General features: G+C 39.5%; 2 protein-coding genes across 2 annotated transcripts in view; one reads left to right on the top strand and one right to left on the bottom strand.

Moving 5' to 3' along the window:
* The window catches only part of LOC123961427 (zona pellucida sperm-binding protein 3-like), a gene marked incomplete in the record, with an annotated part of 791,580 nt that overhangs the window by 709,607 nt on the left and 66,017 nt on the right, over positions 1–15,956 (bottom strand).
* LOC123961432 (muscarinic acetylcholine receptor M2-like) lies at positions 3,444–14,459 on the top strand. The gene is made up of 4 exons (XM_046036831.1): positions 3,444–3,533; positions 9,704–9,935; positions 10,967–11,824; positions 13,376–14,459. Exons 2-4 carry the CDS (start codon positions 9,765–9,767, stop codon positions 13,685–13,687), a joined length of 1,341 nt encoding a protein of 446 aa, XP_045892787.1. The 5' UTR covers positions 3,444–3,533; positions 9,704–9,764; the 3' UTR covers positions 13,688–14,459.

A 15,956-nucleotide genomic window follows, 5' to 3' on the forward strand; every position in this document is an offset into this window, starting at 1 on the left:
GTAATGGTTAATATTTAGTCTTTTGTCTTTTAGTTGGAAATAAACCATCAGAGAGTGTAGTACCACTGAACATCATCACCATTTATTTTATGGTGATACTATTTGAAACATTTTTCTACTGTTAATCTACAAAGAAGATAACCGAAATTCTGTGGTCATATTTATCATTAGCCCTAGTTTGTATGTCTATTGTCATTAGATTGGAGTCACAGAGCTAAGCATTTGTTTAACTAAAAAGTAAATCTTTCAACATTTTAAAAAATCCAGAAGTTCCTTTAAACCTTTGACCATCTCTTACCTAATTCAAATACAGATGGTAGCCGGAAAGACGCATGTCTGTGTTCAGTTTGTACAACATGGAACAAAATGTAAAGGTTTTTGTCATGATTTCGGTCTGTCTGTTTGGTCTGTGTTTCTTGTTTAATGTGTTAGAATTATGTCCCTGCTTGTTTTGTTGTTTAGTTTAAGGTCTCTGTGTTTTGGGGTCTAATGTCCTGAGTCCTGTCTGTTCCCTTTTCTGATTCGCATTTCACATGTAGCCTTGTGTCCTGTCTTCCTGATTTCCCCTGATTTGTACCACCTGTTAATCACCCTACCTGCCCACCTTGATTACCCATTATGTCTCACCTGTTTGTTCCCTCCCTGCTCTGTATTTATTGACTGCTGTTCAATCCAGTCCAGTCCAGTCCATGCTGTGTGTCGTTTGTGCACAGTGTGTCTGATGACTTTGCCTGAAACCCTGCCTGTTTGGTTTAGCAATCATTGTTACTTTGCACTTTTATTTCTCACCTGCCTTTCTCCTGTGATTATTGTTAGATTTGTTTATCAGTCTCCCTTTGGATTCATGGCTCTCCGTTTATACTATTTGTTGTTGTATTATTTCTGGACATTGTTGACCAGGTGGCCCAAATCCCAAGGCTGAACACCATGATGAATTACAGTCAGTCTTTGATGAATCATCAGAGGAGATTATAATGTCACGATTCGCTCCAGGCCCCAAAAAGAGTTACGGTAAACGTCTGTGTCATCAACATTAACCTATCAGCTCATGATGTAATATATAATAATGTTAGCAAAGAAAAACTTGCAGTATGACTTTGATGATTTCTCTCTCTTTATGTTAAACATTTTATGAATTCCACAGCTTTGTTGTTGATTACTGAATGCACCAGTAAATTTCAGAAAGTGCGAGACTGTCCTGTCAGAAGTGTTGGATAGAGGGCTGCTATTGTGTGTGGCCCCTCGCCATTCAAACAGCTGCTCGGGCTCCAACTAGATGACCTAATTTCCTTGCAGCCATGGGGCTTTGCTTCATATAGTGAAGAGGAAAGAGCTTCATTGTAAGCTTTATTATTCACACAGAGGGGATGGCGACTTTTAATAGAGAGTGTTCTTCTTACTGTGAGGACACTAAGAGATGTATATAATTTTTTAGGACTTACGTTGCAAGACTGCTGTGCTTACATGGGCAAGAAACGGAGGAAGTTAACAAATGAGAAGAGAAGGAATGATGAGAAAGGCGATTTTGCGTGAAATGGAAATATATGTTTGCGAGGGGTGATGGCTTTTATCATACATTATTGCTATACATTGTATGCCCTGCAGCAGTGCATCCTTTATGTTTTCTGTCACTCAACACTTTCATTTCAGCCCATGAATACAGCAGTCTGTGTTGAGCTTTTGAACGTAGGTCAGCTTGCGTGTAACTTGACAGGAAAAACATATACCATCTGACACAATAAAACAAAGGATGAAGCCTTTGGTGAAACTAAGCCCTTTAACCAGCCCATTCACATATGCAGACACTATTTAAGTGCTTGTGCGAGGAAGGAAGCCTTCATACAATGTTACTATGCAAAGCAACCGCCGGTGGCCAGCAAGGACTAGATACGACTGTATGACCCTTACGGATTATACATTCAGAGTCAGAGCCTTAAATCCAAATAAGGCATCGCGCAATGGAAGCATCATGAAAACATCTGTCTTGTTATGTTTTGACATTTCACTTGGAATCAAGAACCATAAACTATGCCACCATACACACATACATGTATATCCTGTGAAAAATACCCAACTTCTAATTTGGTTGTCAATAACACGAATTAGATTACAAAAACACTGGCTCTTTTAGCAAAGGAATATTTTGCACAATACACTTATTCACTTTCATGCAGAGAGTTAGATGAGAGGATGGAGACCACTCTCCAGTCTGTACGATAAATAAGTAGCTATAGCCAACAGACGTTAGCTTAGATTAGCACAAAGTCTGGAAACAGAGGGAAAATCCTAGCCTCGCTCTGTCAAACTATTGCTTTAACTATTTTACCATTCATATGTTACTTCTCATTATTACCAGAGCCTAATTCAACTTTTATTGTAAGGTCCATGTTATCATACATCATCAAATAATCCTTTTTTTTTTATATTATATTATATATTATATATATAAGAATAACAATTATTGCAAATAAGAAGATCTGCTTGAGTGTCTTAGAAATTGGAAAAATTTCTAAGGAGACAGGAAACCAAAGACACACATGTAGTGGAGACACAGAGTCGAAGCCTCGTATTGATTTGTGTTCATGACAAATGGTGAAACAGCAGTGTGAGTGAAGCTCATGCCCATTGACACACCAATACAGTTTTCTACGACATAACCGCCCCCACATTACATTAATCAAATAATAATATGTGGTATTAAATCACAGTGATTACACAGAACAGAAAATTTGCAGAAGTCTAACACAGTTTACATTATATCCAAGCAAATCAATTAACAGACCAATGCTGATGTGATCAATGATACATCATCATAAGGCTGGACCGGGACAAGCACAATAAATCATTTCATATCAAATCATGCTTACGTGCCCGGCTCAGGCCTGTTTGTTGGCACGATCCTCATTTCATTTGCAATATTGTTTTGTGGAGAGGGACCATTATTCTTTGTGATAATTCCATCAAAGTAAGGTCATCCACCAACTGGGGCAGGCTGCGTCACCGGTTTGGTTAAAAGGTCAAAACAACAGAGTCTTAAAGGTTAACGTCCTGCAGCAACAGAAAACAGTGAGATCCTTTGCTTTTGTCCTCTTTTTAATAGTGCTTTACCATTTGATTTCATTGCCACAGCCACTCAAACTTCTCTCCACATAATCGCCTACAGCTTTGTAACGCAGGAGAATATGATGCGTTTGTGCTGGAGAGGCCAGTGCTTTCCATGGTCCTGAAACAAACATCTGTCTCTGTCTGTCTCCGTCTCTAGTTTATTCAAATTTGCGACCCTAGCTTAAGGGATACAACACAGCAGTCACTAATAGCCCCCATAACCCCTCCCTGCTCTGTCCGTCAGTCTCTCTTTCTCTCTCTAACACACACACACACACACACACAGACTTACTCACTGGTTCTTGTCAGAGGAGGAGCGACATCAACGTAGGGTTACTTTCTGCTTCCCTGCTTCAGTGTCTCAACAGAGGTGAGAGTAACATGGCCCGAACTAAAACAGCTCATCCATGTCATTCACAGCAAAGAAGGTAAGATGACATTTCTCTCTGTTTTTTTACCAAACCTCTGCAGGTGATTACACTTTATTTGTAGAAAATTAACCTAACTTGTGGAACAGCTACCTGGGACAGATTTTAATAGCTGTTAGCTCAATATAAGATAATAATATATTTTGTATAAAGTCAGAAAACATTTTTCCTGTATTTCAGTTTTCACATGAATCCCTTCAGGGTGTGATTTTTTTTATAACCATGTTAAGCTTTCTTATGCTGTAAAGTAGAAACACTTGATTTAAACAATCATAGATCAAATTAGGGTATTAGGGTAAATATTGTAAAATTATATATATATATGTATATATATATATATATATAGAGAGAGAGAGATAGATAGATAGATAGATAGATAGATAAATAGATAAATAGATAGATAGATAGATAGATAGATAGATAGATAGATAGATAGATATTATAAGGACATTAAAATATGATGAAAATGTCACTATAAACTCATAAACACACCAGGAAAATTCCAGGAATATAATGTGATAACTTAAAAATTGAATATATTGGATGAAATTTGACGCTCTACATGCAGTTTCAGCTTCCAGTTTCTATTTTCAGAGTTTTATTGTTCCCCTAAGGCTGCTCCAGAAATGTTTATCTTCATCACTGTCCTGAGCTGAAAGGTTTCAATCAGCCACCGGCATCAGATCCCGACTCTGGATTCCCCTGTCTCCCTGCTCCCGAGGAATCCCCCTGTTTGTGTTTAAGAGGGAAATTAGATTTGAAACAGGCAGCTCCTCCCTGAAAACTGTAGGCCTAACAGATGAAATCAAGTTTTTAATCTTTGCTCATTACCCTCCTACTTCCTCTGCTTGTGTGGCACTGCAGTTGCCTTGCTTTAAAAAACGCCAGCAGTTTTTAGAAATGATTTTCATCTTTTGCCTCCCTTGTGTGTTATCTTCTCTGTACCTTATCACCTCAGTTTTCTTTTGTAGTCCTCATAAAGTCCCTCTTTTCCCCTTCTCCTCTGCACTTTTCTGGCTCCACTGCAGTGCAGCATTGGACATTCAATGGTTTTCTCTTCTCTCCGTTACACTGTTGTGCGAGGCCAAAGCTCAGGCTGATGTGAAATTTCCCACTCTTCAGATTCAAGACACACTTCTCTGAAATCACAACTAACTTGTGTGGCAAACCCACTTACAGTAACTACAATAACAACTAACAATAACATCATCAGAGACTTTTGCCTCAAAATACTGCAGTTAAAAACAATTTCAAGTCTGTCAAATACTACTAATGACCATAAACAATGCCTGAAACTAAACGTATGTACTGTATTTTTCTAGGTCATTTTGTCTCATTTATGGTCATTTTTAGTTTCATTACTCAACATATTGTGTATTTACATGCTTTGCAGTTGCTGTTTGAGCTGGAAATCCATCTGTAAAAACATCCAAAATGATGTTACAGATTCTCAGTTAGAAACATGTTTGGCTGACAAAATACAGCAAACTATAAAATACATTTATGAGACAAAAATCAATTTTGCAATGAAACAATTATAAAACACAACACTTTGATCCCTTGTAGTCGTTAATCCTCCTTGTGATGAAACTGTGTACTCTGAGTAACATCCGCAGTCGCAGTCCACACCTGCTTTTGTCTCTGCAAACAAGCCCCTTGTTTCACCATTTCATCTGCCAGCTCATTACTGACTCTGTAGCTGACTGTTGTATCGTTCATGATCTCAAAGACAGTGCAGACTTTTTAAAGCAAAGCTCACCCTGCCAGAAGAGTACTACTACATCCTAGAAGCATATTACTGGTACAGCTGTTGCAGGCAGCATCTGCTGGATCTAATTACTATGTTTCTGTGCCTGTCAAAGAAATACTGTTTGCCTCTATGACTCTCTCCAGTAGCCCTGAATAACAATTAGTGAGGTCCAGTAATGTGGGTCTTATGTGAATGAAGGGAAGAAGTGAGGACGGGCTATATATATAGGTGTGTGTGTGTAGATAAGGCAAATGTAAAATGCAGTGGCAAACAGAAAGGTTTTAAGCCCAGATTTAAAAGATTTGAGAGTGTTGTGGTAGTTCTCCAGGTACGTGGTACATAAAAACTGAATACTTCTTCTCCATGTTTAGTTTGGACTATTTAACAGTAAGCAGACCTGTCCTAGATGACCTGAGAGGTCTGGATGGTGCAAAACAGAGCAGCAGAACAGAAATGTATTTTGGCCCTAAACCATGCAGTGCTTTATAAACTAATAGTACATTTTAGATTTATTATTTATTTGACAAACAGGAAACCAGTATAAAGATGGTGTGATCCACTCTCCTCGGCTTGGAGCTGTTTGACTTCTTACAGAGACCTGAAAAGACAGCAGAATTAGTTGAGCCAACTGAAGATAAAGGATAAACAAGTTTTTTCTAAATCCTGCTGAGACATAACCAATCTTTTAATTCTTAATATGGGGCAGCATGGTGGTGCAGTGGTTAGCACTGTCGCCTCACAGCAAGAAGGTGTGTGTGGTCTGCATGGGTTCTCTTAGGGTGCTCCAGCTTTCTTCTCCATCCAAAGACATGCGGACTGTGTTAATTGGTGGCTCTAAATTGTCCTTAGGTGTGTGTGTGTGTGTGTGTGTGTGTGTGTGTGGTTGTTTGCCTATGTGTGGCCCTGCGATGGACTGGCAACCTGTCCAGGGTGTACCCTGCCTTTCGCCCGATGTCAGCTGGGATTGGCTCTAGCCCCCCGCGGCCCTGTCCGCAGGATAAGCAGTTGACGACGGATGGATGGATGGGTTAAAAAAATGTTCTTAAAGTGATAGTTTTTATAATGTGTTAATGTGAATGTTAAAATTTAGCTCTGAGTTTATGACTGCACCATGATTTCTGGCCTGGTTTGTGATCTTTAACGTTAAAGCTGAGCGCTAATTTTTAAGTGTCCAAAGACAATTATTTCAGTTTTATCATTGTTTTACTGGGGAACATTTTGGCCCATCTAATCAATGATTTGAACGATGTACTTACTCAGTGCTCTTATGAGACCATAGTCATCTGGTTATATTGTTATGTAAATCTGTGTGTCATCTGCAAAATTTATTGTTTTACATAATTTGCCCTAAAGGGAGCGTGTAGATATTGAACAGAAGAGGCCCCAGAATGGCGCCTTGGGGAACTCCACAGGTTATTTTTGTAAGCTCGGATATCTAATTACTGATCGACACAAAGTAATCATCATTCAAATAAGATTAAAACAAGTTCAGCCAGAAAGTCCCATCCAGTTTAATCCCAACCATGTCGAATGCAGCACTGAGATCTAATGACACCAACGCTAAAACATCAAAACAATTGTTAAAGACCAGTTCAGTAGTTTTACTTATAAATTGAGGTTTTATAGCTTCCTTGAAAAGATGCCTACAACCTCAAAACAGATTGAAGTTATCAATATAATTGATCCCTTTCAGACCACATGTTTTTCTGAGCCATGTATTCTGCTGAACCTGTTGATTCCTCTGTTGTCCAATGTTTGTCCACTAATAAAAAACAGGGCTTCCACTTTTTTCCAGAGAGTTTAATGAAATTCTGCTTTAGCACTACTGATCGCTCTCTGTGAATATCATTGGCCTCCCATCCGTAGGTCAATCTGATAAATATTGAGGTGTTACTTTATTAACAGAGGCCACCTCCACTTCTGTCTCTTTGAGATATATTAATGGTTGAAACCTGTTTTCCAGTTGTTATGTATATGTTATATATATATATATATATGTATATATATATATATATATAAGGGGTAGTATAGAAAATTACGATTTGAATGTGCAGTTCCCCTCAGCTTTACAGAGCTTTAGAGTGCATTTCAGCTCATTGTTTAGCTGTCTGGCCGCAGCTTTACTCTTTTGATTCACTCTCACTGCTCTCATAGCTTCGTTTTCAGTCATGGCAGGCAGCTGTTAGAGAAAAGGCTACAATACCTGCTCAGAACCAAACATCTGGCAGACACAGTTAGCGACTAGCTGGTGAACACAGTGGAGAATTTAGCAGATAAAGAGCTAGATATTTCCCAAAAAACAAAGCTAAAAGAGAGTGAATATTGGACCTACTTTTTCCAGGTGGCTTGATACATGATTAGCCACATCAACCTAAAAGGTGATGATGGTTAATTTGTTAACAACTTGTTTTTGCTGCAGTTATTGCCGGTATAAGTAATTGTTCCTGATTACATTTCTGTACTTTGTTGAAATTTAATATTTTAACTTTGTGTTGTTGACACTTTGACTTAAAAGGACCTAGACACTTCTTCCACCACAGCTTAAACGTACATTGCATTGATTCACCTTAATTCCTTACTGACTTAGAGACCATATGTTTACCATTATTGTTACATGCCTTACTGCGACCCTAAACCTAACCTTAACCTTCACCAAAAAACAAGTCTTAACCATAAAATGTAATAGTATACCCAGTGGGGACCTGATTTTGTCCTAAAATGAGAAGTAAATCCCTTTGATGGGATCACGTGAACAGACTATTTTCCCCACAACCTGATTAATGCAAATACACAGACATGCCCTGAACCTAACTTTAATTTAACCCTGATTCTTATATTAGCACAATATTACCCAGTAACTCCAAATTCACTATGAGACCAACATGTCCTCATAACTCAAATCTAAGAATCACAGGCTTTCAAGACCAAGGTCCTGAGAATTATAGATGAACTAAACCCTCACACACACACACACACACACACACACACAAGAACAAACACACACCCCAACTCTTTCTCATGTACGACAGAAACAGCCCAGAATGGGTCTTTGATGAGTAAGTGATAGAGTTAGAGATGCTCTAATGAAGTTTCATCTTGCTGTAAGAGCAGGAAGGAACCATCTCTCAGGTACAGTTTGATGTTATCATGTGGCCTAATGGAGTCACTTACAGGGTTTTAGCAATATGCAACAACCCTCATGGTCTCTTTACATTGATTTTCTGATCACAATACATCAGTTAATCACATTGTTATGCCGTGTATATTTTTGGCCATCACAGCCCATTATAAATACAAAAGAACATCTATTTCCATATGCATATCATATGGTGTTTAATAGATGCTTTTATCCAAAGCACCTAACCCTGATTGCCGGAATTTTTAGTGTGGGTTGTCCCAGTAGAAATCTGTTTGTACACTCAATGAAACAGTCTTTCATAACTCACAGAACAGGCAGTTTCTGTGCCAAAGACGTAATTTCCCCCCACTTCTTTTCTCACTCAGAAAGCAGAAATTGTTGTGCAGGTAAACGTTTCGCTTCAGAGAACCTGCCCTGGCTTGACATTAAAACCATGGCTTCCATTTAGGTTTATTTGGACATCTGTCTCAAAGAGCAAATACATAAGCACACATAGACACATCCATGCACACTTGGACACACAAACTAGGCAGTACCTATTCCACATCAAGGAGCAGATATGTTGTTAGGAAATGAGTCCTCTATGCCTGCAGGATCAAGTTAACAACTTGACATTTTTGAATTGGCTCTTACGCACATATTAGATACTCTAAAAGGGCATTTTGTGACTTTCAAAGCAGGACTGGAAATTTAAATGAACTCTCAAGAGGTGTAGGTGGCCTGGTAAGATGCTCCTGTTTAATCTGTCAGTTCAGATTTGAGCAGAGTTAAGACTTCCTGGTCACTTAAGCTGTGGGTGTAGACTTCAGCAAGGAAACTCAAATCAAATAGTGCAATGGTTTAAAAAATAACAAGTAGCATCTGCTTTTGTATTTATATTTGATACTTTTTTGTGTTTGACCATTCAGGTCAAATCATATCTACAGCTGATTAACAGATATAAGATCATAACCATAGACTGTATATGAAAAGATAAAAACACATTTCAAGCCTTTTTACTCCAAAACAAGTTTCAGTGTGTTATTCCTGATATCAGTATGTGGTGCCGTATATTTTTAAACACAGCTGCTGCGGCCTTTATTTGCTCACCTGTCCATCCTTCACACCTGGGCCAAGCCAAAGGCTCAAAAACACTCAAAACACCTGCCAGATGTTTACACGCTGAAAGTTACGCATGATTTTGTATCTGTAACTGTGCAGACAGACAAATGCACACACAAATTGTCATCACAAAAAGGCAAACTAGTTGGCTAATTATTTTATCACCTTTGTGTTTGACAGGTATTGTACAGATAAGAGTCGAGCTTGAAGCATCTGAGACGGAAATCCAAAACTAGACAGTATGGAGACTCTGAATTCATCCCACACCACCAATATCAGCAGTGGTAATAACACCAGTCTCTTCTCTGGAAGTCCGTACACAACTGTGGAGATTGTGCTCATCATCCTGGTGGCTGGATCTCTGAGTCTGATCACCGTCATTGGAAACATCCTGGTTATGCTCTCTATAAAGGTTTGGGTTTTCTTGATTATTCATGATTAATGAGTGTATTTAAAGCATCCATCTCTGGATACCTTGAAAAGTATGGAGAGTCATTTTATTCAAAACCCCACCCAAAGTGTGTGTCTGGTAACTTGTTTGAAACTACACACATCCTCTCCAGTGATCCTGCGGGGCCACTCAGCTCAAAGCAACCCAATTGGACATTGTGCACCACCCAGCTGGGTAGCGCCAATTGGACATAAATTAAATCGGCTCACTTAAAAAGGAAGTAGAGCGAGAACACACCCTGAATTCTTTATAATTTTTAATAAATCTCTTTCACTAAATCAGGTCTGTACTTGGATTTGATTCCTCTTGGAGTAGTTAAAGCTGCTACTGAATTGCTGCATATGACTGAGTTGTCTGGGATATCGTCCCCATAATATTGCCAGCATCTCTGCTTTGAATACTGACATCTACTCTGAAATTCTATGTCCGTTTTTAATTCTTAATTCAGGAATGGTTACTCCAAAAGCCACTTCCCTAACACTCTGGATCCTATCGATCCCTCTGTATAATTCTTTAAATATGCACTCCATTGTTATTGCAGATGAGACTTAATTTCCTTGACTACATCTCCTGATATCTTTCTTTTGTTATTATTCAGCATGTATGCATAAACTTCATTTTCTGGGATTAGCCATGATGGTACAACTAACTAACACACTGCAGGGCACAAATTAATGTTAATACCTATTTCCTCTGCCTTAGATTTGAGCTTATTTTCAAAGTTTGTCTCTATCCAATCAGTGCAACCCTGCTGGGTGGCAGCACATGATGACTGATTAGGTGATGTCTGCTAATAGGTAGGTAGCCTGCAGTTTGGGTGGGGTTTTGAATGAAATGGCCCTCCCTAGAAAGCACACCCAGACTCAGAGATAAGAATACGGCATGTGCATCCCTGTGCACAGCCATAATCTAATAGAAATGAGAAAACACACATCACATTGCACAAAAAAAGATTAGCATCTGACAGCCTGCTCCATGTTGTCTCTCTAAAGGTAAACAGAAACCTGCAGACCGTCAACAACTACTTCCTGTTCAGCCTGGCCTGTGCAGATCTCATTATTGGCGTCTGCTCCATGAACCTCTACACTGTCTATATAGTGATTGGCTATTGGCCTTTGGGAGCAGTGGTGTGTGACCTGTGGTTGGCTGTCGATTATGTTGTCAGCAACGCCTCAGTCATGAACCTTCTCATCATTAGTTTTGACCGTTACTTCTGTGTCACCAAACCGCTGAGCTACCCAGCACGCCGCAGCACCAAGATGGCAGGCCTGATGATTGCTGCAGCCTGGGTCTTGTCCTTCATCCTGTGGGCTCCAGCCATTTTGTTCTGGCAGTTCATTGTGGGCGGGAGAACCGTGCCGCAAGGTGAGTGCTACATCCAGTTCTTCTCAAACCCAGCGGTGACATTTGGGACAGCCATAGCAGCTTTTTACCTACCTGTGGCCATCATGATCCACCTCTACTGGCGCATCTCCAAGGCCAGCCGCAGCCGCATTCGAAGGGACAGCAGGAAGACTTCAGGTACCAGTCTGGGAGAGGGCACCTATCACAGCCAGGAGAACGGATGTGAAAGCCAGAAACACTGCATCACAACAAGAGAAGCTCAGGAGGAGGCTGGAGATGTGGAGGTGAAGGAGCAGCAGCAGAACGGAAGCGGGCCCTGCACGGACGAAAGAACTGACCAGGTGGACTCCACGGCAGACAGCATCCACGCTTCAACATCTAAGGACCCTGCGGCCCCTGTTTCAGATGGCACAGATTGTGTGAAAAAGACCAACCAAACGCAGCCACCTTCCCCAGAGAACTCAGCCGCTGACAGACAAAGTTTGGTCACAAGGACACTGTTTAAGGTAAATTTCATTACTATATAAAAAGCTTGTACATTGACTAACAAAGACCACGGCAATGTGAGGTATAAAAAGGGGTCAAGAGGAGAGGGACGAAGCGGTGAAGAAAGGAGGCATGATGAGGTCGAAAAGGGAGGTATGAAGGGGGTTGTTAAGGGTATTTTTGGCCGGAGAGGCTAAGAACAAAATGGGCGAGAAGGGCTCATCTTTATAAGCAGCTTGCTTATGACCCCCCTGTGGTAGAAAAAGAACAATTACTTGATGGATGGAATTACTTTGTGAGACCTGAGACAAATGGGAGACAAAGGGGTCAGGCGAGTTTATATTCATATGTGCAGGTGATTGGATTGGAGAGCCACAGGTGGAGGAATTGAATGAGGCGTGGGTGGTTGGATTAGTGAGAGAGAGAAGTTTACTGTTTTATTTATTTATTTGACTAACTGTGTGAATTTAATTCATACAGTTCATTAAACACACACACATTTACTGTATTTTTAAATTTTAAATCTATTTTTTATTTAAACACACACACATGTTTACTGTTTTATTTTATGTTTTTAATGAACTGTATTAATGGAATTGTTCTTTTGTATTTTTCTTGAAGCTTTGGCAATATTGTTCTTTTGACAATCATGCCAATAAAGCAAATCAAAATTGAAAATTAAAGAGACAGGTGTGGTCTTGTTCCTGAACTTTAGTTATAATAACTTCTTTTGAGATTTAGATGACTAAAGAACACAAATTATCAATCACAAATTTCACCAAATTTGCAATTCTCTAGGGATGGCAGTGTAGATCCCTTTGATCCAGACTGAAATGACTCAACTATTGGATGGATTGCCCTAAAATTTTACACCTATTGCTATAACAGGATGAAGTCTAATGACATAGGTTATCCCCTGAATTCTCCTCTGGCACCACCATGAGGTTGACATTTGTGTTGGATTAACTGTTGGATTAATTGCCATAAATTTGGTTAAGACATTCATGTTGCCCTCAGACTGAACTTTAGTGAACTCTTAACTTTCAGTATAGTGTCATCACAAGGTGAAAAGTCTTTTTGTCCAACACTTCAGTTTATTTAAATATCTGCAAAAATAATGACATTCCCATCAATCTTAACTGTACTTTGTGTTTACTGCTAATTAACAAACAATAGCATGCTAACACGCTAAACTAAGATGGTGAACACAATACCATAAACTTCAGCATGTTAACATTGTCAGTGTGAACGCATTAGCATGCTGATGTCCAGTTTAAAGCAGCACTGTGCATACGTGCAGCTTCACAGAGCTGTAGGCTCTTGGTCTTATTAACAAGACTTACTTTTACTCTAGTTAAATCAAAACAGAACTAAAAGAGAGATTATTGGACACACTTTTACCAAGTGGCCAGAAACAAAACTCAAAAATAAACCTAATATTGCTCTACTGGATGGCAACTACGACCTGCGTTGTTATGGCTAACAAATTTATAAGGTGACAAAGGGTGATAAAGGTTATGTTTATAGCTTGTTCCACTGCTATCACATTAAAAACTACACTGATTTTCCAGGTAACAAAGCAGAGTGCTGTGGCAAAGTGGAGAAAGAAAGGCATTTCTTCCAGGGAGAAAAAGGTGACTCGCACCATCATGGCAATCCTGGTAGCTTTTGTCGTGACATGGACACCATACAACGTGATGGTCCTGATCAACACTTTCTGTTCCATCTGCATCCCAAACTCCCTCTGGACCATCGGCTACTGGCTCTGCTACATCAACAGCACCATCAACCCGGGCTGCTACGCCCTCTGCAACGCCACCTTCAAAAACACCTTTAAGCACCTGCTTCTGTGCCAGTACAAGAACATACGTACGGCACGATGAGAATACTGACTCGTGTTTGTGATGGAGTCATAATGTGATAAATCTTGTCAATTGAGATGACACAAATATTGTAGTGAACATATTGTTAAAATGTAGAGTATGCGAGTTCTTATTGTAAACTTACTTCATTTATTTTCAGTGGTAGTGCTTATTCCCTCTGCTGCTGAAAATGAAATGTGTTTTACATTTATATTTATATCACACACTTCACTTTTACTGATTTTAAAAATACATGTATTAGTTCTCAAAACAATGCATTCTGGTGGGAATGCACTTTATTTTGAAAAAGTCCAATTGACTATGGGTGTAAGTTAATATAATAATAGCTAATATATAGTATATAGTATATTTTCCTCTTTACTCCTTCTACAATGAGCTTGTGCAGTATGTTCTTTGATATTCAATCTGTTTATCCCAGTAGTAAAATTGTGGTGAATGTGATGGGTCTGTGTCCAAAACAGTGATTTTAAATCTAGGATAAAAGTACTTGTATAAAAAGAAGATATTATACTGTAGAGAGAAACACTTTATTATTGACATGTCATGCCGTAAAGCGTTATGGTCAACACTGAGCTGTGAAACGGGATAAATCAGCTAAACTGAATGTCTGAATGAAATCTTCTCTTCAAATTGAGTTACGAAAAGAGAGAGAGAGAGTGTGTGTGTGTGTGTGTGTGTGTGTTTTCTCTCTGGTCAGATTTACTCATATTATCATATTAAGCTGATGCCATCTGTATTCCATGTTGTGAAATTAGCCCGAATGTGATATTTGTCCATATCTATCCCTTTTCCCTTATGTATTAATTAATACATGTTTTCTGTAAATAAAATAGATTATGACAGAACATTGAGTATGTTGTCAGTTTTCTTTTTCATAACTTGTTTCAAATGGGATTTATTGCCTCTAACATCACATCTGGCTTTAGCTGGGCATCACAACCTTTGCCCAGTTCCTGCTGGGTTGCCGCTTGGCCAGAGGAACTACATACTGCACAATAAATTTAAAATGAATAGGGGGGGGGAAGTGCAGTACTGCAGTACTGTGGGCACCAGACGAAACGGGGGAAATCCAGAGTAGCATGTCTGAAAACAGAGCTGCAGTTCAGTTATTTAAAATTTCAAACTAACACTGCTGAACTGGTTGGTTGACAAAGACGTGACTCTGAGGCAGTAACTGGTCCACAGTCTAAAGCATCACCTACAATATATAACCACTGCAGGTGTAGATGGAGGTCAAGATCTGTTGCTAAATAGGACCGCAGAGTTTGATTGTCAAATAATAAGATATTTTTTTGCACCTGTGTGTCATTTCTACGGGAACATAACAGGAGATTAATGACTGTAAAAAAGAGAATAAGATCTACTGCTCAATGACAAATAAGTGAAACCATGAAATCATGATTGACTTGAAAGAAGAGGAGAGGCAGCAGGCGGACGTCTTGTCACTTTGTGCTGCAGCTTAGTGTGTTATTCCACCAGTGTTTTTGAGGGCGTGTCTGACTAGCCTTGGCGAGCATTAAGACACGTGCTTTGCTGTGACGTCACAGCAAAGCGGAAGAAAAGGCTGGACTACAAACGAGCTGTTTTCAGGCAGTGTTTTCTGTGGGAGATAGGAACTCCCTTTGGGCTGGACTTTGGGCTTTTTCACTTTGCAAACCTGTTACATGCACAAAAAAGATATAGCTCAACAAAGGAGAGGAAAAAAGCCAAAAAGCATAATATGACCTCTTTAAAGGGTCCTACAGTGAAAACTTTGCTGGCCACTCACAGGGACACACTTTTAAACGCCTCCCAATTTAACACCACAGTCTGAAATTCCTGCATTGAACAGAAAAGAGGAACAGAGAGAGAGAGATGGAGAACTGAATGCAATATTGACTTCAACTCCTCAGACACAGACACAGAAACAGAACAGACGAAATCAAACTGAAATCGTCCCACAGCCTTCACACCAAGGGAAGAAAGGATAGATGGTTTGTCTGCCTCAGATGTGGGCACACTCCTCTAGACAGCTGTGGAACTGTTCTGCCCTCTAGTGGAACAAAAAGTCACATCTCCTATTGATACTGCACTGCACCTGAAGGCTCATTGGTGGAAAAACTTTAACAATGTTGCATTGTTGCAACATGCATTTGTTAAACATTTGGGATGTGTATGTAACACTGTGAGAGAACGTTTCAAAATGTGACATTCTGTGTGTTTTTACTGCACAAGAACTGATCAGACGGACAATCATGACACAAAAATCAAACAGTTTCTTAATTAAAAG

Source organism: Micropterus dolomieu, linkage group LG22, assembly GCF_021292245.1.
Source record: "Micropterus dolomieu isolate WLL.071019.BEF.003 ecotype Adirondacks linkage group LG22, ASM2129224v1, whole genome shotgun sequence".
NCBI lineage: Eukaryota > Metazoa > Chordata > Actinopteri > Centrarchiformes > Centrarchidae > Micropterus > Micropterus dolomieu.

Bases quoted from the DNA above. Each gene is read 5' to 3' on its own strand.
- LOC123961432 (XM_046036831.1), top strand. From the start codon at position 9,765: ATGGAGACTCTGAATTCATCCCACACCACCAATATCAGCAGTGGTAAT. The intron at 9,936-10,966 runs GTTTGGGTTTTC...GTCTCTCTAAAG, and splicing joins TGGTTATGCTCTCTATAAAG to GTAAACAGAAACCTGCAGAC. The intron at 11,825-13,375 runs GTAAATTTCATT...CTGATTTTCCAG, and splicing joins TCACAAGGACACTGTTTAAG to GTAACAAAGCAGAGTGCTGT.